This window comes from Antennarius striatus, chromosome 13 (assembly GCF_040054535.1).
Source record: "Antennarius striatus isolate MH-2024 chromosome 13, ASM4005453v1, whole genome shotgun sequence".
NCBI lineage: Eukaryota > Metazoa > Chordata > Actinopteri > Lophiiformes > Antennariidae > Antennarius > Antennarius striatus.
Genome location: NC_090788.1, coordinates 6662714 through 6684897, shown reverse-complemented (window position 1 = coordinate 6684897; position 22184 = coordinate 6662714). Strand labels below are relative to the sequence as shown.

The window sequence follows — 22184 nt, the reverse complement described above, 5'->3', positions numbered from 1 at the left end:
AATCCCTGGGTTGTTTTGAATTGAATTGTTACACATGAAACACACACAAAAGCACAAGTTGTCAATAATACACTTTTTTCAATATACATATATTTCATGATGTTCATCAATATAATAAGACATTGATAGATTTACACTACAATTATTTTATGTACTTTAGTTTTCATTCAGTCTCCCGTCCTTTACTTTGACTCAGCCTGGCTTAGTTTCTAATCCTGTACCTAATGACACAATAAATCTATCAATAAATAAAAGCAAAAAAAACCCCAAAAAATCAAAAACGGTGAAATAAAACTGAGCACATTGCCCGTGATCCTCCAGTCAAGTCCCTCCAGTAAGGCCAGATGACCAGGGGCAATATGGGCCTTCGTGCCAGAAACCCCAGTCCCAAACACAAATCAAACTCTTTCCACAAAAATAAAAGGGATTTAAACCAAAAATAAATCTTGTCGTTTCAAACGGACGACAAAACTGTGGAATCATTATAAGCATTCTGGACAATTAAGGGTAAAAATACTTCTTTTATCCTCGTCAGCTTCTCTTTTTCTTTACCTTTACTCATCAGTGCTTACACACAAACAATTCAGTGACATCTGGAATTATTACTAAATTGATGCAAAAGAAAAACACATCTGGTTCAAAAATAAAATATATTAACATATAATCTGCAGAATACTGTTTGTTTATAGCCATCCAGTGAACCTTCAGAGACTCAGTTCCCTCCTATCGCTGCGTTCATCCCATTTGGGGCTGGCGTTAGAGGATTGGATTTTGTCTCTTTCTCTTTGAATCACAAACCTGGAAGAGGGTTGAACACTGTAACTTATGCGTGCAACATTTTCGACCGCCCCCAAACGACCTGAACGCAGCGTTAATGTGAGATCGCTGAACAATTCGAGAGGTTGACATAAGACAATATTCTCCAGTGAATCATGTTTCCATGCCATCAAAATTGAACAAATCACAACAGAAAAAGTGCCACGGTGTTAAAACATATGCACACTTCTTTTCATACAGACAATAAAGCAACAGAAAGGAGAGCGCTTGCTTCATTTTCACTCGTGTGATCAAATTAGTTAAGCGCTCATTACAGTTGGATTGATGGAAAACAGAATGCCCTACCCCAATCAGAAGTGTTATTCCACTTTAGTCCACATCCTGCTGGATGGATCAAAGGACATTTGTAGCCCTAGAATCATTTTCTGTAGCCAAACACCCAATTGTACAATTAACAATAGTTTTTGTTCTCATATATATTCATATTTGTAAATTGTCAATATCTTAAACCTGAGGATATAGAACCCCCTACTCCCCAAAACACCTCTGTGTCACAACAAACAATGCAGATTATGCTAGAGTTAGTTCAAATCTTCATTTTAAAACTTGGCAGCACAATGGAGACACAGAAAAAAGAGGAGTTGTGCTATGATAGGAACGTGTGTTTAAAAACAGAACAATTACAGAAGCGATCCAGACGTGAATACTCGCAGCGGAGAAGTCTGGATTTGATATTTGAAGCATGCTGTCCTTGTGTTTTAGTTGAATTTGGGAAAGTCAGAATGGCACACTCACAACGGTCACCACAGAAATAGTGTGATAGTGTGATAGTTAAAAGGTTCTGTAATCATGAATAGGGCCAGGGGATGTATATATGTGTATGTGTGTATGAACTTACATACATACACACATATATAACCTGTTTCTCTCCACTTGTTTTTGATGGCAATTGGCAGCTTAAGCATGGAAATCTGGTCTTTGGTAATCGTATGCAGTTAGGTTGTTCTGTTTTTGGAGAACATACAGGGGAAGAGGGCAGGAGTGGGTTTCTTAAGGCTGGGGTCCTTCCTAATCAGCAGGTCAGTGGGCTCAGTGTACTTCAGTGGTCAAGGAAACAACGAGCCCTCGCTCCGAGGTTTAAGTCGCCTAATCTGTCGGGATAAACTGGGGATATTACAAAGCAAGAGCTATTCTAACACACACATGCATGCACGCACGCACACACACACACTCACACTGCAGGGATCTGAATCAGCGAGTGTCGCAAACGTGGGGGTAGGTTGGTCCTCTCCGCTGGTGGTGTAAAGTTAAGTCAGGTTGGAAAGAGACAAGGCCACTAAGGCTTTACACACACTTGATCTGACAGGTTGTTAGCTGTTTTGTATTTATTTTTGTTTTATTTGTGGCATCGCAGAACAAGTCTAGGTGGTTTCTGCTGAATCTGATGATATAGGCCTGCATGTAAAGAAAACTCTTCTTATGCAGTTGAATGTGAAATAGTTTCAAATCCTCTTAAGTACCCTTCGAGTGCACAATCAACTTTCTCTGCTGCTCATAGACGCCAGAAGCTTAAGATGCACTGGACTAACAGCGTAAAAAAAACCAAAGGACTGAGGTGAAGACCAAACCAGTGAGGGCACCAATAACAGAAATGGGAATCAAAGATCTCTCCCTTGTTGCTTGGCAGTGTATAACGCACAGAGCTGAATTACAAAAAACACTCCAGACAGAGGAGAGGAGGAACTCGTTTCCTCTTTGCCTCCGTCTGTTTCACACAAAAATATACTGTAATAAAAATATAATCTATTATATTAAAAAAAGAAAAAGGCCTTAACTACAGGGAGAAACACTGAGACAGGACGGCTGCGCTAGAAAAACATTTTTCACGGGAGTGCATCTATTTTTTTGAATCGTTGCTCCTCACTAATCTCTGACTGTAATAATTCCGAGCCTTCCCCCGATCGTTGCTGAATTTGATAAATTTCCTCAAACGTCGCTGTCCCTCTTCCTCGGTTGCAGAATAAGGCTGAATCATCTCTTTTTTTTGTGTGTGCTCTTCGTGTGGAGAGGTTTTTGCTGCATGAGGATCTCCTTTGGCCAGGCTACTGAACAGCCAGACAGCGCCATCAAAAACAAGGTTGTTGTGCATTTTAAACAGATTCCCATGCCGCAGTCAGCCACTCCCCAGGAGTGTTTGGGTGTGTTTAACTGGGAGTGTTCTACAGTAACCAAACGAGGTGCCTGGAGACTAAGGCTTTCAGGTAACGGGCCAGACAAAATGTAGGAATGAATCAATTTATGCCCCGTTTTATTACCAAGCTTTAGAAGCCCGTATCCACACTTTGGCATTAACAAATTCTCCGTCGTGTTTTGAACATAATGCTATTTTTAAAAAAAGAGAAAAGAATTTGTACAGATTTAGAAGTCCAAACCTGTTAATCCCAAACTGGCCTTACAGCTTTTAACTATAACTTGTGGTTTTTATATGATCGATGCTTTCGTTACAAGTTTCATCGCGTGTATTGTTGAAAGATACGTACACTTACATGTGCTAAGGTCAAACCATTTGCACTACACCGCAATGAAGGAATGTTTTCGAAATAAGACACTAAGTAATATCTAAATAAAAAAGAAACATCTACAGACATTGGTCCAACTGTACTATGGCAGTATAGAAATTATTAGAGAAAATCGAGGTGTTAGAGCATGCTGAGAGATGGAGTAGAGACCTGACAGATAGGTGTTAGTAGAAAAGAGGGTGGCAGAAGAGAAATGAGTTGTAACTGGAAATGATCATTACAAGGGTTTAGTTTAGCAGTTCATGCATTACTTTGTACTTTTGATCAACGAGTGTTAATTCTCTCAAAAAGCCAGGAAGAAACTAAAACTTCACAAAATCAATTTAGAGAAATCTGAAGCAGCCGTAAGCGCATTTTCAAGGGCAGTTCTGTCAACGCAGGAGCTCAAATTTTTGTAACTTGATACTTATTCCATTTTAGATCTCTGGCTTGTTTTGGACACAGTCAACACAGATGGAATAAACTGGTTTTTCATTTGTTAAACCAACTCCACTATGAAAAATTACACCAAAAAGAGAGAATAAGCAGTGGACAGACCAATGATGATTACATGCAAGATACACACTTTGATTAATAGGCAGTATTTAACGCTGAAGCATACATCAACTTAATACAAAAATTAAAAAATACAAAAATGTACACACACGCACACACACACACGCACACACCTACAAAACAGTATATCAGAATAGAATTCTACAAAGAACTATATATCAGTTATGTAGCAATTATCGCCAATTGTTGTTTCCATTTCTGTTGTTGCATCATCACAAGTGTTTGGTTCTTAGTATGGCAGGTTAGAAAAGCCAGAAAGGAGAATACCCAGAAAGGAGAAAGAGCCACATATTCACAGGACAAATATAGACAGGGGTCCAGAGGCGAGGTGGTGGAAGTGGGGGAGCTGTGGGGCCCTGAAGGGTTTAGGAGTGTTATATCAAGGCTAATCGGGGAGAAATCAAGAATAAATTACTTTCTCATGGTTAATTTTGGAATCGATTTAAGGGTTTTCTTCTGCAGCAAGGAAGTTGCGGTTTAGACTGGGGTAGGAGCATCTCTTCTTAGGAGCTGAAGTACACTGTGGAGCCAAAAAGGACAAAAAGGTCAAATAGGATTCATTTTTAAAAGAATGTGTCAGCACATTTTATTTGGTCTAATTCTGTTCTTAATTAAGTTGTTTTTACATTTATGGCCTCATATACATTCCACTGAGATAACAATAAGGCATGTTTGTGCACCCAGATTCTTACCAATAATGATGATGAGGACAATCACACATATCACGCCCAGGATGATCATCATCTGTAGTCAGTGGATATTAAAAAAAGATCATTATTACAAAGGGTCAGATATATTTCACAGGTCTTAAAAGCACATGTAAATAAGTCATCTTCCCATGTCTGTATTTATATTCATGCTCACAGATTAACGTTTTCTCAACTGAAATTTAATCCTCACCAAAATTAACCAGGAAAGAAACAAAGGGTTTGAAAGCCATGGTTGCATTCTGCAATCCCATTATATAATAACTCATATTATATGTTAGATTTCAACCATTAACACCGTCACATTTATGTTTCAACAGTCATGATCAGCCAGACAGTGCAGAAAACCTCTATATACACATACAGTATTTATTAAGTCAGGATGCAGGTCCTCACCTTGGCATTCTTCCACCAGTATTTATTCTTCAGTTTGGCAGCGCTAGTTTCAAACTGAGACGCTCCAGCCTGCAGGGCGTCGGCCCTGTCGTCCAGTTCGGATAGCTTCTGATCACGCTCCAGAACCTTATCCACATTTACACGCATGATGTCCACCACCTGGGAAAGACACAGAGTTGAACTTACCATAATAATATCAGGTGTGTGGTCCAGCAACATGGTTCCATCTAATGTGTGTGTATAACCCTTGTGTCTCATGCATGACAATCCTCCCTTGTTTACATCGTGTGTATACTCGGTGGGGAATTTGGCTCCGGATGAAAGTCTTGGTCACATGACACATGGCTTTAACAAGTGTCGCAAAACATTTAGGTAGTCACCTCATCCACTTGTGCCTGTGTCTGCTGCAGACGGCGATTGCTGGTGAGGTTGGGAGGTTGAGTCGCTCCCTCTCCTGCGGGGGCTCCAGCGGCTGGGGCGGACCTAATCATAACAAATACAAACATTTAGCTCTTATATAGAGCAAAGCCCCTGCACCCCCCACCAAGAAAACAACAAAAATCCAGGAAACACAAAAGACAACAACCCTACGACCTTAGTGACTCAACACAAAAATATCAAACACGCCACAGGAGTTGTATTCTGAGAATTACTGTATTGTTGTGCTTACAAAGAAGACAGCTGGTGGAACTAAATGTATTTATATAAAAATATTTCATCTACACCATGCCTTCGGGTCAGCAAAACTACAATAAGGCTGGCATGTGCTAGATTTTACAGGTACTGATGTTAGACTTGTTTAATACCTTGGGAGTAATCAACAGATGAAACACTGATAAAAAAAAAAACAGTCACAGACTTCTGGTGTGTGTTCTGTCACTATAAACACATTGAATCATTTCACTCAGCCACTATGGCATGTACACAGACAGACACAGACAGACAGACAGACAGACAGACAGACAGACAGACAGACAGACAGACAGACAGACAGACAGACAGACAGACAGACAGACAGACAGAGACAGACAGACAGACAGACACACACACACACACACACACACACACACACACACACACACACACACACAAACAAAACACACACTCACACAGTGTGTTAGTTTGGGGGGTAAGCAGTGAAGATGCATCATCTTGTGCCAGCAGGTTTGGAAGGGATTTGGTTTTAAAAATGGTCAACAGGTTTTAACAAAAGAAATGTAATTTGAAATGAGGAGAAGGGGCCGTTTTTCATTATATTCATCTATTACATATTATACTATGTGGAAGAGCTTAATGAAACTTGAAAGTGGCGTAGTAGTTGATACATAAATGGGCAAATCCATGAATTTTCTCTTGCTTTCTTTATAAGAAACCTGCTGGCAGCCATTGTGATTAACATGTCAGGAATGTTGGGACTTGATGGAAATATGCGATTTGATGTGAGCTTACCAGTGGCTAAATTTTACCCATCAAAGTGTGAAACATAACTGTTATTTAATGAAGTACAATGCAGCTCTATCACTTTGTAAATAATGATAGAGCTGCACCGAAAGGATGGAGAAGTGTTTTACTTTATAACCAAAATGACTAAGAACATTTTCAGCTTCACAGAAATCCTGCTGGCTATTTAATCGGTCCTTTTTAATTTTAACTGTGGCTGAGGAGTGAACCCACTGACCCCATTGTCTGAGCCCAAGGAGATTTTTAGTTTATTGCTAATCAGAAAAAAAATAAAGTCTGTCACCACAGCAGCTCTAGCTTCTCATTGCCTGTCAACCACAGAAGCTTCCAGTGCTGGTAAGCTTCTATGTCTGCTGGTGATGTACTGATAGTACTGGTAGTCCTATCATTTATCCTTGCCACCTTACAGTAAGAGCTGATAATACTATACTAAGTCTACAAAAAAAGTACAGGTAGATATATAAAAATATATAACTGAATGTACTGTGATTCAAAGCAAAATCCTGATCCGTGTAAGAGTGGATTCCTACTGAGGATTGAACTTTTCTGGAAGGAGGAAAAGAACGGAAAAGAAAAATGTCACGTAATAAAGCCGACACACTGCTTTCTCCTGGATGCTCTTGTACCAACGATGACCACAGTGAGACAAACCTTGGTTGACAGATAACATCTTTTACCACAGAAGCGCTCCTCATCCGTGAGTTAACATGTACTTCACATCATGTGTGACATTAGTATGTGCCGCTGCTCTTGCAGCAGGATAAACCGCAAATATTACAAAATTTAAAGAAACTGTATAGTAACTGTATAGTAACTTATCCCCTTATTTGTTGTTACTACTTCGCTCAAAGCCACATTATGTGATAGTTTTAGTCACACAACAGGAGGTACAGACCATCTGTATAATGTGCAAGAAATTAAATATCAAAATCAACAAAAACCAAGCTGAAGCTAAAAAATTCTTTCTTGCTTTTAATCAATACAATAACATAAAAGCAGAAATTAAAAATTGCCTGACCAGGCGTAGGTTGTATCACTTCTTGCAGAATCTAGCTCAGTTATAAATAAGCTACACTACATTACTACAGAGACAAAACTGTGTATAAAGGTCACCTTTACACACGCGTGCACTACTAATCCTCTAACAACAACAAATCCTTTTGAATAGTTGCCCTGATGCTGTGGTGGTCCCTATCAGGTGTTAACAAGCCCTGACACCACTTGTCAACATAAAACACTGAAGCACCTGTTTTAATACTTGAGATTAGCATGATTGACATTCTACAGTGACACAAACTTTACCAATCAGCTTCTGTAACTGTTTCTGTTTGCTAAATTATAATTCCTCTTTGTTTTTTTGTTTTTTTTTTAGAAATTAACAGGTGATAAGCCCTACGGGGGCACAAGCCAGTGTCGCCTGTGTGGTTACAGTACAGTATGTGTACAATATGTGCATTGCTCTGCAATGGAAAAAGGGGGATACACTGTGGCAACCACTAAAGTCGAAAGGAAGTTTTTATTGCTAAAAGGTGCCAAGTATGCAAAGACCCCATTGTTAATACAGTATTATTATTACCTCTACACTGACAACCCAACCAACCAGAAATAGTAGCTTGAGCAGTTATGACATTCCCCACTTTTTTCGTGACCTGTAAATATCACCTGGTGTGTTTGATGGAGTGACATACAGGAAAACCAACACCAAGCAGAACAACTGCTTCTGACTGACGCCGCTCTGGTCTACAGATATTATCTGAACTGCAGTTCTGCATGTGACACTAATAGCGATTGTAACGTCACGTTTATATGATGATTGTTTGATTAATCCAGTATACAGGCGCAGTCGTTGAATGGAGACACTGTCCAGTCATTTTAACAAGAATCGTGTTGAAGGAGCGATTTCACAGCACTGTCAAGCTTCAAAAAAATAAAAAAAGATATATACATATACTCTTTTAAAGTGTAGGTAACCTTACATCCATCACTCTAGTGATGGATGGATGGATGGATGGATGGATGGATGGATGGATGGATGGATGGATGGATGGATGGATGGATGGATGGATGGATCGATGGATGGATGGATGGATAGATGGACAGACGAACGGGCAGATATAGATAGATAGATAGATAGATAGATAGATAGATAGATAGATAGATAGATAGATAGATAGATAGATAGATAGATAGATAGATAGATAGATAGATAGATAGATAGATAGAATAGACAGACAGACTGTACACCAAATTAAAACTGAAACTGGATGTCTGTTTGATCACAGCAGTGAACCCGTCTGACTTTCAGCACTGGACAGCTCCAAGGCAGCCCAGACCAGAAACTGCCTCATCCTAGTCTAGCCATCCCATTCAGTTTGAGTCACCTGCTCTGGAAACACTCGATTCTTTCATTCCTGGCCGTCCACACAGACAGACACACCAGGACTACATAATGTCCTGAGAGGCATCTCGTCTCACGACGAGCATGACGGGCCTGTAAAACACACCGACAGCCTGAAAAACCAAGGGCGGGGAGCTCCCTTATGGTTCTGGAAGAACCTTTGTGAGTGTATTTTCCTGGCTTCAAGTGCCGAGATGGTAAAATACAAACCGACGCGGATGTCACACATATCTTTCCTTGGCCTGCCTCTTATATAGTCATTTTAAATGTGATTTAAAAAATAAAAAAAAAACAGAAAGGGGGTGAATAAGACACAGAAACCAACACATTTCAGAAGATTAATTTGCTGCTGAGGTTCGCACACTGACTGGAATATGGTGAGATATCTGGATGTCCGCCCTCGCACGACAATCGACGACATACAGTAGGAGGCTAGGCTATCCCCACCCCCAGCTGTAGGCTGCAAATATCACTTAACTAGGCCTAAGCCTACTTCACAGCTAATAATATCACCGTCTATTCACATGTCTGTGGATAATGCCGAAGCTTTTAAACGTTCACATCCTTGTCACATCTTGAATGAAGCTGCCCGTCTCCTGTGGTTCAGCGGTACGATGCCAAGGAGCCATTCGCGTTCGGTGGGGGATAAAACGGCTTCATACACTCGTTATGTCGATGATATTAGCCTGTGGTTATAAGCACAGGTTGTGTCCTTTTTAAAATAAAACCAGTCCAAACAAAAAAATAAAAACATTAGTGTAAAAAAAAAAAAAAGAAGCTCATTACAAGTTTAATGACGGATAAACACGACACCTCTGCTCCAAGGTTAGGCAGACATGTTTAACCTCTACGTTTACGGTTCGGATCATATCATCAGTGGGAGAAGGGCCTGGACGTGGTTCGACGAGCCGACATTTAACGGTACATTTAAGGTCGTTTGATGCCGTGAATTCAAGGCGGTCCACTCCCTGTCTGTGACGGGGGACACATGTAGCATCAAACCATGGTGTAAAAACCATTTAAAACAGCGTCACACTTACATGTTGTCGATGGGCTCGGTCGGTCGGTCGGTCGGACGGATGTGCGGAAATCCGGAGTGGAGACGTGAGCGCGTGCGAAGAGGCTCGCGGGATGGATGCGGATGTGAGCTCCTCTCGTGCCTCTGGCTGCCTGCCGTCGGTTGTGGCGTTTCCCCTACAAGGAGATTCGTCTCTTACCTCGCCGCTGATATGTGTTACCTCGTCTAAAATTCTATGGAGATGCGGCACCTGTGGGTAATTAATTACTAGCGCCTCGCGCCGTCGGAGTCCGTGGCGGTAATGAAGGTGTAATAAACAGCCTGGATTAGCTGGACAAAGATGGCTCGGTGACGTCAATCGCGGTGAGTTTCATGTTGAAAATGGGCGGCCGGAGACTCCAAAAAACGCGGTTTTAAACACGCTGGAGAGCCTTGTTTTGTTTGTACGTGTTAGTGTTGACACTTTACGTGTGTTTCATTCATGGGTATGTCATGTCGTGACCATGCGTGACTTTAGAATTTGATTAAAAGAGCTTATTTTGATTGCAAGCCTGTGTGTCAACAAAATGGCGTTCCTCTGAAGGGGGTGTGGCGAGCTGAGCAGCGGCTGATTATCATTCATAGTAAATATGGATGGAATGTGAAGAAGAGTAAAATCAATTGTGACAATTTATTATTAAGTGGGTAAAATAGCTGTAGGAGGAATAATGCATATGTATAGAAACAAACTGATCATTTTGAAATAAATTCCAATTCATTATTAGTCAGACTTTTATAATCACATGTCTATTTTTAACATAAAATGATATTTCTGTTCAAGTGAACCCAAATCAGTGGAGAATCTATGCAATTATCCTATTATGTCTCGGTAGAGTTACCCTATTTTTACGTGAAAAGGTGCACCATGTGTGTCAAAGGAATAGCATAAGTATACATGAGCTGTTAAGTTTTCCAAATATATTATTGCAATGTATATCATTAAAAATACTGCATTACAATCGCACCGAGAGGTAGATGTAATTATGTGTATTTATTCTGCTGCCTATATGTCAAAGTGTTAAAGTCTGTGCTGGTATCTAATATTAAGAGGGGTCAGGATTGCTCAATCACTTATACACTCAGTTAGGCTTTATTATGAAAGAGTGGGACCTCTGTATGTACTTAAAACTGTCGTTTGGACACTAAAGGTATAAATCTTTCAAGTAGTCCGTGGGTACCATTTTTTGGCAGGAGACACATTAATTTGATGGTTTAGTCCACGAGGTGGGGCCAGAGGACAGTCTTCACTTTTTAACATCGACTACAAGTTGTCAGCTTCTAAAACAGTGATTCTTAACCGGGTTCCATTGAACCCTAGGGGTTCGGTGAGTCGGTCTCAGGGGTTCGGCGGACATGGTGGTCAAGACAAAACACCTGACACGATGTTTCGGGTGTTTTTCACACAAATCACGGTGTATGTTTGACACATCGTGTCAATTCGTGAAGACACGCCCCCCTTAGCCATCACTGGCTGCAGGTGATCACACTACATCGATTAGCCTACCTGTGCTACAGGGGATTTTGCGCACTCAGTAGTCGATTTATGCCTGTCGTGATGGTACGTCATCTGATTGCTTTCTTGATATTTTGATTCATAGTATCTATGTCGAACAAAAAAAAGAAAGTGGTCGGACGAATATGTGAAACGTGAATATACATGTACTGTATAACGGAACCTGATGGGAGTCAGCGTTCCGCATGATTTGCAATGTCAAGTTGAGCAACTCTAGTCTCATACTGGCAAAAATAAAGGAACACTTCCTTAAACTGCATGGAAAACAAAAGAAACAGACTTTGTTGTGAAAATGACATGAGTAGCACTTGCCAAGGTGAAGCCACGCATATCTGAACTGGTCTCTCAATAACAACAGCAGAAGTCACACTGATTTACAGGTAGTTAATTTCATGTGAGATCATGCACTGTTTTGGTTTTGTGCTTTGAAAAAGGTGACATTAATGCACAATTCATATACATATATAGTAATATATAGTAATATATATATATAATATGTGTATATATATATACATATATACATACACACACACACACACATATATATATATATATATATACATATATATAAAGTAAAACATACTTATGTCTTACATTTGAAAAAAAAAACTTTTTTTTTACTAAAGAAGGGTTCGGTGAGCGAGCATATGAAACCAGCAGGGTTCGGTACCTTCAACAAGGTTAAGAACCACTGTTCTAAAATATTACGGTACAGCTGATGTGTGACAAATTGCACCTTCAACATTCAATGAGTTTTTTTTCTACATTTGCTAATTATAGAACTTTGATGCTGCAAACCCAAACCATGTTTAAGTATAATGGTATAGGAGAGGCACAGATTACAAGCAGCATTCCTGCAACCTCAATATTTAGTAAAGAAACAAAAAAACAACAACTTGGTGATAAACTAATTCAAGCTTCAAAGATTTCATATGTAACTTTGTAACACAAAGCAAAATTTTTGTCACAGATTTCCATTATACAATTTGTGTGACCCTAAGGAAACTACGTTAAGCGTCTGTATGCAAATTTGTCATCATTTTAAAGGATGTGGTAAGAATTGCAGGAACAGCCACAAAAACAAATATTCTTCTCTTACTAATCAAAGCCTTGACAGACATATCCTCCCAAACATTTTTCTTCTTCTTTCCTTTAGTCTGAAATGTTGGACAGTTATGGTATATTGCTCTCATAAATGATTAAATAAATTGAAGTGTAAAAAATGAATAAACCCGCTGCAGCAAAGGTGGGAAATTTATTATTTCTTTAAAAGTGCCTCTACAGTACCCATGAGGTATACAGTTTTGATGAGATGAGACATTGAGGTTGTCAATGACAGAAAGGTGTTGTGTGCAGGATGTTATGATTGTACAAAGCTACAGTCAAACTGTTCAGTCCATAATGACCAGTTCCAGAACCTATGCCTCAAGACTCCCTCTGGTGACCACTAAAAGGAAGGAAAATGGATTGTAAAATTCTGTCATTTTATTAAAGTGAGGATTTCATTCACAGTTGTGGTCCTATTTTTGCATTTGCTCACAATCCAACAAGAATAAATGTGTGTGACCCTCAGCCCCCTCCAACACCAGAAGCACAAATGTCAATAACAACCAAAAGAAACATCCCTGGTGAGGTTTTCAAGTTTCTAAACAAGCCTTCCTACATATTGCTTTTTTTTTTTATGCATTTGTGCAAAAACATTTCAGCCACAATTAGGAAAAGTAAACCCATACATTCCTGGGATGCTGTCAACTTTTTTTAAAACTGATATTGCACTGCTTTTCTACAACAAAAGGTGCTACAGTGGTGCCAGACATCATTTAGTACACCCATGACACAGGCACCCACTGCGGGGTGGAGGTGGCATATTCCATGGCCTCCTCCACGCCTTTCACGCTTTCATCCACATCATTGTTGACAAGAATCACGTCAAAGAAGTGTCTATATGTGGCCAAAATGGCGTCCGACTCTTTCTGGATCATCTGCAGGTTTTCGGTCTAGGAGAGAAGATGCAGGAGATTAGCAGCTGTTTGATGGTGTAGTGTTTCTTTGTGCTCAAGCATATCCAGGTAAAGATTGCTTACCTGTGGAACTGTGTTGGTCGGAGCGATGAACACCACAAGAGGTGCAAAGTCAGCGGTACGCAAGACTTTCAAGGTCTGTGAAAAAACAATGAAAAATTTGTACGGCTGATTTATAATCAGCTGGTAAAGGGATTACATGAAGTTTGTGAAGGAAAGTGTCTGAAACATTCACATGTGGTATTGTGGTTTCCTCCTTTGAATGATAATTACTTTCCAACCAAAGATGAAGATATTTTAAGTAGGAGTGAAGTGAAAGTTTCTAGCATTCTGATTTGTTTCCTGAAAAACTGGACGAAGCTAACCTGCGGTTCCACATCCAGTACGGCGGTTTTGCCTTGCTCGTGGATCTTCTGGATGGTCTCAATTTTGGTGCCGAACATGTTTCCCTGGAAGCTGCCGTACTCCAGCAGCTTGTTTTCAGAGATGGACTTGGTCATGTCTTCGTGGGAAATGAAATAATACTCCTGTCCGTTGGTCTCGTCCTTGCGTTGGGGTCTGGTGGTGTCTGAAGAGGTTTCAAGAATTGGATGAGGAACAACTTGGCAATCATCCGTTATCTTGCTGGAAATTCTTACAAGTCTACTTACGTGGTGCAGGATAGGAGAATTTGTCAGGGTATTTAGTCAGTAATGCATTCTTTACGTGGCTCCTTCCTACACCAGGAGCACCTAAAAAAAGTCCCAAACATTACACTTCATGCCTAAAGTTTAGACATTAAAAGATACCGACTTTGAAATTTCTTGTCATTTCAAGTGGTTCTCTGATTTATTGAGAAGAGGTGGATTAGTTTGATAAGAAATGACCTTAAGAGTTTAAGTAAAGATGCTTACCAATGAGCACCAGTGTTTTCCTTTTGAAAGCAGGGAGTCGAACGACTTCCTCGTAAGAAATCACATCCAGCTGGTCAAAAACTACAAAAGAACGGATTTAGTTAGAGGCTAAAAGCACCATGGGAAATTATCGTGTTGAAATGATTCCAGTGATGCACCCACCAGAGCTGTGTTTGGCCAGGTACTTGTCTTTGCACTTCTTTTTCTTTCCAAATGGGCTGCAGGACTGACTGCCCTCTCTGGCTTTGCTTTTACTCGCCACCCTCCTGCAGGAGAAGGACGTTCAGTCAACCTGGTGATCTCAGTTCCCCCTTTAGCCACACCCTTTCGTTCGTGTGTTTCTGTGTAGAGTGGGATGTGTCCCATCTCTTTTGCTTATTACTTGCTATCATCTATTTATTTCTTGGAGTGTCAGACAATAAATGTGTATTTTTTTCATGCAGTTTGTTATTTTCACCTGTTCTTTTGTTCCGTCTCGTGAATGAGGTCAGAGTTGTTATTAGTTGTTAACTCACTGGCTGCCAATGACCCCTATAGAATTCAATTATATTATTCAACGGGGACGGTCTGGCAGTGCCCGTCAGTGAAAACCAGGCTTCTAATCATGGAATTGAGCATAATGATGGCCGATCCAGTTGTGGAACAAATTATGGCAAATCAGAGCAAGATGGAGAAGTTGCGGCAGCTTACGATGCAACAAAGTTTGCATATGTCAGCGCATACCCCCGAGCGAATGCAAAGTTCCTCTGAGCAAAGCATTTTGCAATCAGTCAAGAACTGAAAGAAAACATCAATAACGTCCAGAGCGTAGCGGAAAGTCCACTGAAGGAGATCAATTTCTACAAATCGCTGCCACCTATGAGTTAATGGTATCGTATAGAACTACAAAATTTTTACCAGGTGACCAGCAAGACAAAGAAAAGTTTTAGGACTAGAAAAAGAATTCGAATTGACTCATCTGTGTGGTTTATGCTGATGCAGCCCATAGCACTGTATCGACGTTTGGTTTTGTCACGTTATGTGTGATTTCATCCTGCGTTTGGGACAGAGCCGTTTACCATTCCTGGAGCTCCGGGGAGGGTATCAGTCCAGCAAAGTCAGCAGCACTACTCTCCACACGGCCTTGCCACCAGTTGGGATCCTGCTTGTTGATGATATTAATGATATCACCGGTTTGAAACTTCAGACCCGCCTCTTTGCAAGGAATAAGGTCATCTTTGGTGGGGTCGTAGTCAAACTGGGCCCTCATATACATCTGTGTGAAGAGAATACAGCACATATTTGCTTTTTAAATCACTAACGACAGTTTCTCTGGTCTGAATAGAGACATTTTCACAGACATTTAGAAATCACACTTACTTTCTGTACGTGTTAAAAGGGAAGTTCTAATGAAAAGGTATTACTGAGATGACAGTATGATGTTCAACAGCTCTATTCCTATTATATAATTGAGCATTTTTCTCACAGACAAAGGTATATGTTTTAATTCAATTCCACAGCTGATCTATAGAAAGTTAAAGTAAACTGCAGCTAAATTTCAACCTAAATATTGTTTGTCTCCAGTCTAAAATTTTGTACAGTTAACAAACAATTGGTAAACTGTACAATCTTACTTTTGAGTGCAATGAGTTTGTGCACAACCCTTCAACCAAACTGTCAAAGATCACCGCAGGGAGGTATGACCCGTGGAGGTAATTATCACTATTGTAAGCAGATGTCACAATTTAATAAGAGCAAAATAAATGTAGAGATTTTAGAGTTACCAACAGTTAAACTGTGATGGTCTGGTACAGCTACAGTTATGTTCTCCTAGCATTAAAACATCAGTTGAAGGTTAACAAGAAGCTGTTACACACTGCCATCATTGACCACAGCACAGCATGACGTTTTATGCATTGATAAACTGAATGAAGATCAGGGGAATACAGAGAGTTGTAGTCAAACACATACAGTTTAAGTGGTTAAATCGACTGAAGTTGACAAGCTGGCAGCCTGACCATTGTGAAGTGATGTGATCAACAGATGGCAGAAGGAAACACACTACTTAAGTGTTTCCTGTGAACCTAGAAAAAACAAAATGTTCTACAAACTTAAACTGATTGTATAGTTACCTGCATCGTTCACTAATAGAAGATTCACCTAATAATGAGCAAATTTGTTAAAAGTTGAAAAGGAAATGCAATCTGGTGTTTTTAGATCACAGTTGAACTAAACAAAGGATCTGAAAAGAAATGCAAATACCCTTTGTTTACTCATGCAAATCAAGTCAGCTAACAGGCTGTGTCTTATTACCTCACAGGCTTTGGTTCGACTCTGCGGGTTGGGAATGATCTTCAGTGTCACCACTCCGTTGGTTTCTTTCTGTATGCAGAAATGACTCAGTTTGACTTGCACGAGCAAAGGCAATGATCACACAGGAACAGTCAACCAACCAAAGTTTTAGTTTGAGCACCAACTTACCAAGATCTTCTGTAGCTGATCCACAGTTTGGTTTGTAACACTTTTCCCATTAATTTCTGCTATTTCATCCCCTTCATGTAAAGACCCTGGAGACAGGAAGGGACAGTTGCATAATTTAATTGGCACTGCAGAGTTTGTGTATAAGTCAGCGACTGATTACCTTGTCTGTGGATCATGCCGCCGTGTAGTATTCTGGCCACGGTGCACCTCTGCTTGTCATTCAGCTTCAGAGTGACCCCCTATGAACAATAAGCACAATCAGCGGGGTGGACTCCAACACAATGAACGTAAGACGTGAGCGAATATGAGTGAGTGAAGGCAGATGTTTGTACCATTGGCTCCGAGGGATTCTTTTCAAAAGCTACTTCTTTCATCCTCGTCAGCTGTGCTCCATTCATGTGTCCAGCACTGCCATTGGTGTAGACCTCGGCACCCTTGTTCTCATAGGTTTGCATAGTTTCCTGTTAAAAAAAACCCCAGACATATTTATTATCATATTTATTGTTTTGTATCACTAAAAAAAATTGCCTTTCAAAACCTTCCTCTATGCCCTTGGTTGAACTCAATGTTGTAAGGATTTGTCAAATCAGATAAGAGACATTTCTAATAAGTTCAGTGAATGCTCTTTGCTAACGTGTGCTAACAGCTACGTTTCATTTGCAGTTTCAACATATGTTCGAGGTTGAAAATTAACCCGGCATCATAATACCTCATTAACCACATCCAGTGATCTGGTCCATGTGGTCATGGATACCACCAGCTTCACCAGGTGACCCCCGTCAAGGGATAGCATTACCGAAGGGAAGATGATTCGTCTTAGATAATAGGACAGACTATAGTATTTATACTGTGCCCTAAAACTTAAATGAAGCCAAAGCAGAATCCAGCAACAGAAGGAAACTCTCCCGATGGAAACTCTCTCTGGATGAAAAAGAAGACAAAGGCCCCCTGATGAAGCAATGCTATCGCTGGGGAGTAAGATTACAAGTTAGAAAGCACAAGATAAACCACCCTTTATTATTTCCCTAAATGGTAATTTAGCATTAGTTCATAGCACTGATGTGTAACTCGTGACATCAAATCCACAATAACAAAAAGTATGTAAAAGGCCTCTAGAATGGCATCAGAGAAATACTGCCTACATCAACGCAAACTCCCCAAATCAAAGTGACACATCAGCACTGCTTCAGCATAAAAATCTTTTATCTATCTTCCAGCATTAGCACTACAATAAACCAATAAATGTCATTATCGCCCTCCTCCTCAGCAATACGCTCAGCCCTGCAACTCTGCAGAACAGCAGCCTGTTGTGTGACACAGATATACAGGTATGTTACTGATAAGTATTCAGATTATTTCTGATTTATGTCTCATTTCAATCAATAACAATGTTAAAATGATCCTGTGTTCATAACCTCTGAAACTAAGTTAAAAATAACCAAGTGCACAACACTTGAAAGTCACCAAGTTGTTTTGCTGGAAGATGATAGTTATTTACCAGCTTTGATCTTCAGCATGTGGAGGGTGGTTAACAGATGAAATTACATCCTCTGACGAAAGGAATGTGTGTTTCAGCTAGAATTCAGCTAATATTTGTTCATATTGAAACATCACAAACTGATCTGTCTCTGACCCAAGGTGTCGCATTTCTAGAGCGTCAAAACACCAGGTTCATATTGTGAAATGACATAACTGTCTTCTAGTATCAATGAACTTAATGGATGTGTTCAAGCACCAGTGATTTCATCAGCTGGACTTTTGGCAATATTACATGGGTTCATTATCACTTTAAAAGCAAGATCAGGAAAAGGTTGGTGTTTTATTTTTTAATAGTCTTTTATTCCCTCTCAGGTGTGCAGGAAAGACAAGCAGAGGTCAAAACCTGATAATCTGCTTCTGAAACAGTTGGAGCAATCTGATAAATATAATCAGACCACTCACCAATAGATGAGTTGAATCTTATCACTAAATGTTAAAACATTTGATTGGATTTAAACAAAAAGGTATTCCGACTAAGCATGTCTCTTCATCAGGTCTTATCATTCATCCCGAAAAACCACAAAGCTATTCACCTGTGATCAGAAGGTAGTCATCCAGATTGTTACAACATAAAGCAATCATAGTTAACATCATTACATGTGGTAATGACTGGGATTTAAATGCTGACGATACAGATTGTCATCTGGGTGTGGATAAGTAACAAAATAAGAGCAGAACACTTAGATATCTAATCTCATTTGACCGCTAGAAAAAGATTAAATAGCGTGACGAGCAGATGACATAATACTCATCTTCACCTACTGTTACCACCGATTTTTTGCACCATGACCCCATATGATTGATTACATTATAGTTCAATCTATTTCCCTCTAATCTGCTCTTTCTCCTGAGATTATTTATCTATGAGACACACAATTTTAATGATTAATCTGTTCAACCTGTAGGATTTAGGGTGGACCTTCTGCATACAAGCTCCCTAGATGAAATTAAGAAATGGAAATGGTAATCAGAAAAACACATAAAAGTGAATAACTACTCTGAATACAGACCGGAACAATAAACACAGATTACAATCTCTCATAACTCACTTTGAACAATCTAATAGTGACAAAAAAATCCAGAGGCTAACAGTTATATACTGCATTTCCGAGCCACAGTACAGTATCTGCACAAATACCAAACTGAGAAAAAAATAGCTTTTATTTTTATTTTCCCAGCTGTAATCATGGGAAAACATGAATAAGATCCACATTTACCAGGGCAAAAAAAGTTAATTTAGCAAAAACTACAGATACTGCATTTTAACCTTTGGAGGGCTGTTATGTCCGGGCCAGTGCAGAGGAGGTATTTGTCTCAGGAGAGGAACAACCCTCAGCGACAGAGCTTAACAAACCAAGACACTTCACTTAAATGCCTGCTAGATGGCATTTTAAACACTACCACAATAGGACCAACATTACACAGCAGTCTGGAGACCCTATCACCTCACTAATCATTGTAGAGAACAAATGCACCCTGATAAACGTGTAGCTACTGAACAGCAAAACTGCTGATGTCAGATAAGGACTTTCCTCACTTCAAGATTTCCTTGGCCTCAGCAGCTCAGTGCTGACTGTTCAGTTTCAGTGGAGAAGTTCAGTACAAACAGTTCCTGCAATGTACAAAGGTGGCCAAACTGAGGCCAGTGAACTTTAAATCATTCTAATGACTTAGTGGTTGCTGCTGGGCTTAAAGGCAAAATAAACACCTGATTTTTATTTAACCATCCTGTTACAGTACGATGTAATAAACAACCTCCCACGGTCTTAAGCTGCTGTTAGCACCGGATCCTCAACAACAACAACAACAACAGTGGCTGTATGTGACATTACGCAACACTTCTGAACATGAGGATGACATCAACGTTTTATTTTTCACATTTTAAATGGCTTTTTTTTTTTGCTAACGCTGGGCCTTTCCTGCTACCACCTCATTACATGAGAATTATGGGATTCATAGCTACCTTCACATTAGTACACCATTTGTTTCCTAATCACACCTTTACAAAGACACATATTCCACTATTTGATAAATGATCCATTAGCGGCTCTGGTTGAAATGCAGAAGTGAAATCGCTGACGTCATGTCCACAGCTTACAGCTGACTGAGCATTAATCAGGAATGCAGTGGTTACTAAAAATGATCAGGAATCCGAACGTATCGTTCTTTTTTTTTTAAATAGATCAATACATTGCAGTAAGTTGGAAACGCAAACGAGGCTACATTTAAACATGTCGAGAACAGTCACGTGTTTCATCTCCGCTTACCGGAAGAGAAAATCCAACGTTACACCAAACTGTGGAGGCAAAAACAAGGACAAAACGACAACCTACCTTGTCAGACTTTGGTTTATTTTGAAGGAGCTGTTCCAGGTAGAGATCGGAGAGGGCTGTCCGGACGCTGTTCACCGACTCGAGGTTGACGGCTGGTTCGTTTTTATTGGACTTTAACGTCATCCTTCCAGCTAGCTAGAGAAAAATAACCCTGTGAACCCGACGTGCCCTCGCTCAAAGTCCGTGAGGGCTTGAGAGAGAAGAGAAGAAAGAGCCGATAAGGAGACCTGACCGGTTGATAAGTGTGTCTGAAATGAAGGTCCAAGGTTTGGATGATAAACTGCGGTTGAGGGATATGAGGTATCTGCAGCGGGGACACCGCTGACGAAGCTAGTAAACATGTAAGTGACTGCTGCTCAGAGGGGCCGTCTATAAATGATGCCTTCACGGACTCCCAGCACGCCCCCAAATCACAGCTCTGTTCTCACATGATAGCCGAAGCCCAATAGAACTTGTAATAGGTGTGGTTATTACATCCCGCGAAGCTGTGATGTCTTGTAAATTGTCAGTGTTTGTGTGACGTCCGTCCACCAAATATCTTCACAAGCCTTGCAGGTAGAAAGATGAAAGGAAAAAAAAAAACATTACTTGGGCGGCAAAGGGGACGAAAATGAGATGATGACCTTGAGAAAATTAGGTCAAGGTCAAATTTCAACTTTTGTACTTGTCGCAGATTTTTGGACAGCAGTCTCATGATACCCTACACGCATTCTATTGGCTGACGGCATCCGGAAGTCGCTATGGGCTGTGGGTTGGTTGGAGAAGTTGGAGACTCGGTTGGCGGTAGGATTGAAAATTGTGTGGCGGTTTCATATTAACTGTACTTTGACTGTAGCGGCATGTCCTCGTCCTCAGGGGGAAACAGTGAGAATGAAATGGAGTGGATGATCTCTAAATCTGCTAGAATGAAAAGGGCGCTAAGAAATAGGCAAGAAAGAGCGAGGAGTTGGTCAGAAGAAAGTGAAAATTCGAAAAGTCTTAACAAGAAGATGCGGACCTCTCCAATAAAAATAGTACATGAGGAGCAAAAACAGACTGATGAGATGAAAGTAATGATTGCATTTGATCGGGAGGGGGGGCATTTCCACCCGATCAAACTAACAAGGGCAATTGAACAGGAAATTGGTAAGATCAAGTTAGCAAGGATGCTGAATAAAAAGAGAGTGCCAATTCATGTAGTGAGCAAACAACAGCAGGATAAGATCATTAAAATGACATTGCTAGTAGGGGAAAAGATAAAGGCCTATGTACCTGGAGCATTTGCCAGGTTGAGGGGAGTAATCTCAGGGATCCCACTGAGTGTGTCTATGGATGACATTAAAAAAGAGGTTAAAAGAGGGAAAATGATTGATGCGACCAGGATTAAGAGCAACAGGGATGGTATTCTGAAAGACTCATTGTCAGTGATTCTACAGTTTGAGAACAGCATCCCAAAATCAGTGCAGATTGGGTACATGAATTACAAAGTGAGAGAGTATATACCTAAACCAATCAG

The 22184-nt window shown here is 40.2% G+C and overlaps 2 protein-coding genes across 3 annotated transcripts; both read right to left on the bottom strand.

Moving 5' to 3' along the window:
• Positions 1 to 70: 70 nt before the first annotated feature.
• vamp2 (vesicle-associated membrane protein 2) lies at positions 71 to 10228 on the bottom strand. Of its 2 annotated transcripts, XM_068332185.1 has the most exons (5): positions 9914 to 10228; positions 5395 to 5497; positions 5015 to 5173; positions 4604 to 4655; positions 71 to 4431 (listed from the first exon to the last, which is right to left on the bottom strand). In XM_068332185.1, coding segments are annotated over exons 1-5 (333 nt in total). In that variant the 5' UTR covers positions 9916 to 10228; the 3' UTR covers positions 71 to 4414. The 2 variants fall into 2 exon arrangements, with proteins under 2 accessions (XP_068188286.1, XP_068188285.1); XM_068332184.1 differs by lacking the exon at positions 9914 to 10228 and having other exon boundaries at positions 5395 to 5505.
• A 2451-nt stretch (positions 10229 to 12679) lies between these two features.
• On the bottom strand, positions 12680 to 21028 carry mpp1 (MAGUK p55 scaffold protein 1). The gene is made up of 12 exons (XM_068332181.1): positions 20690 to 21028; positions 17150 to 17278; positions 16978 to 17056; positions 16818 to 16903; positions 16650 to 16718; positions 15416 to 15612; positions 14520 to 14623; positions 14358 to 14438; positions 14115 to 14195; positions 13830 to 14032; positions 13528 to 13602; positions 12680 to 13440 (listed from the first exon to the last, which is right to left on the bottom strand). The coding sequence occupies exons 1-12, from the start codon at positions 20810 to 20812 to the stop codon at positions 13264 to 13266; spliced, it is 1404 nt and encodes a 467-aa protein (XP_068188282.1). The 5' UTR covers positions 20813 to 21028; the 3' UTR covers positions 12680 to 13263.
• Between the last annotated feature and the right edge of the window lie 1156 nt (positions 21029 to 22184).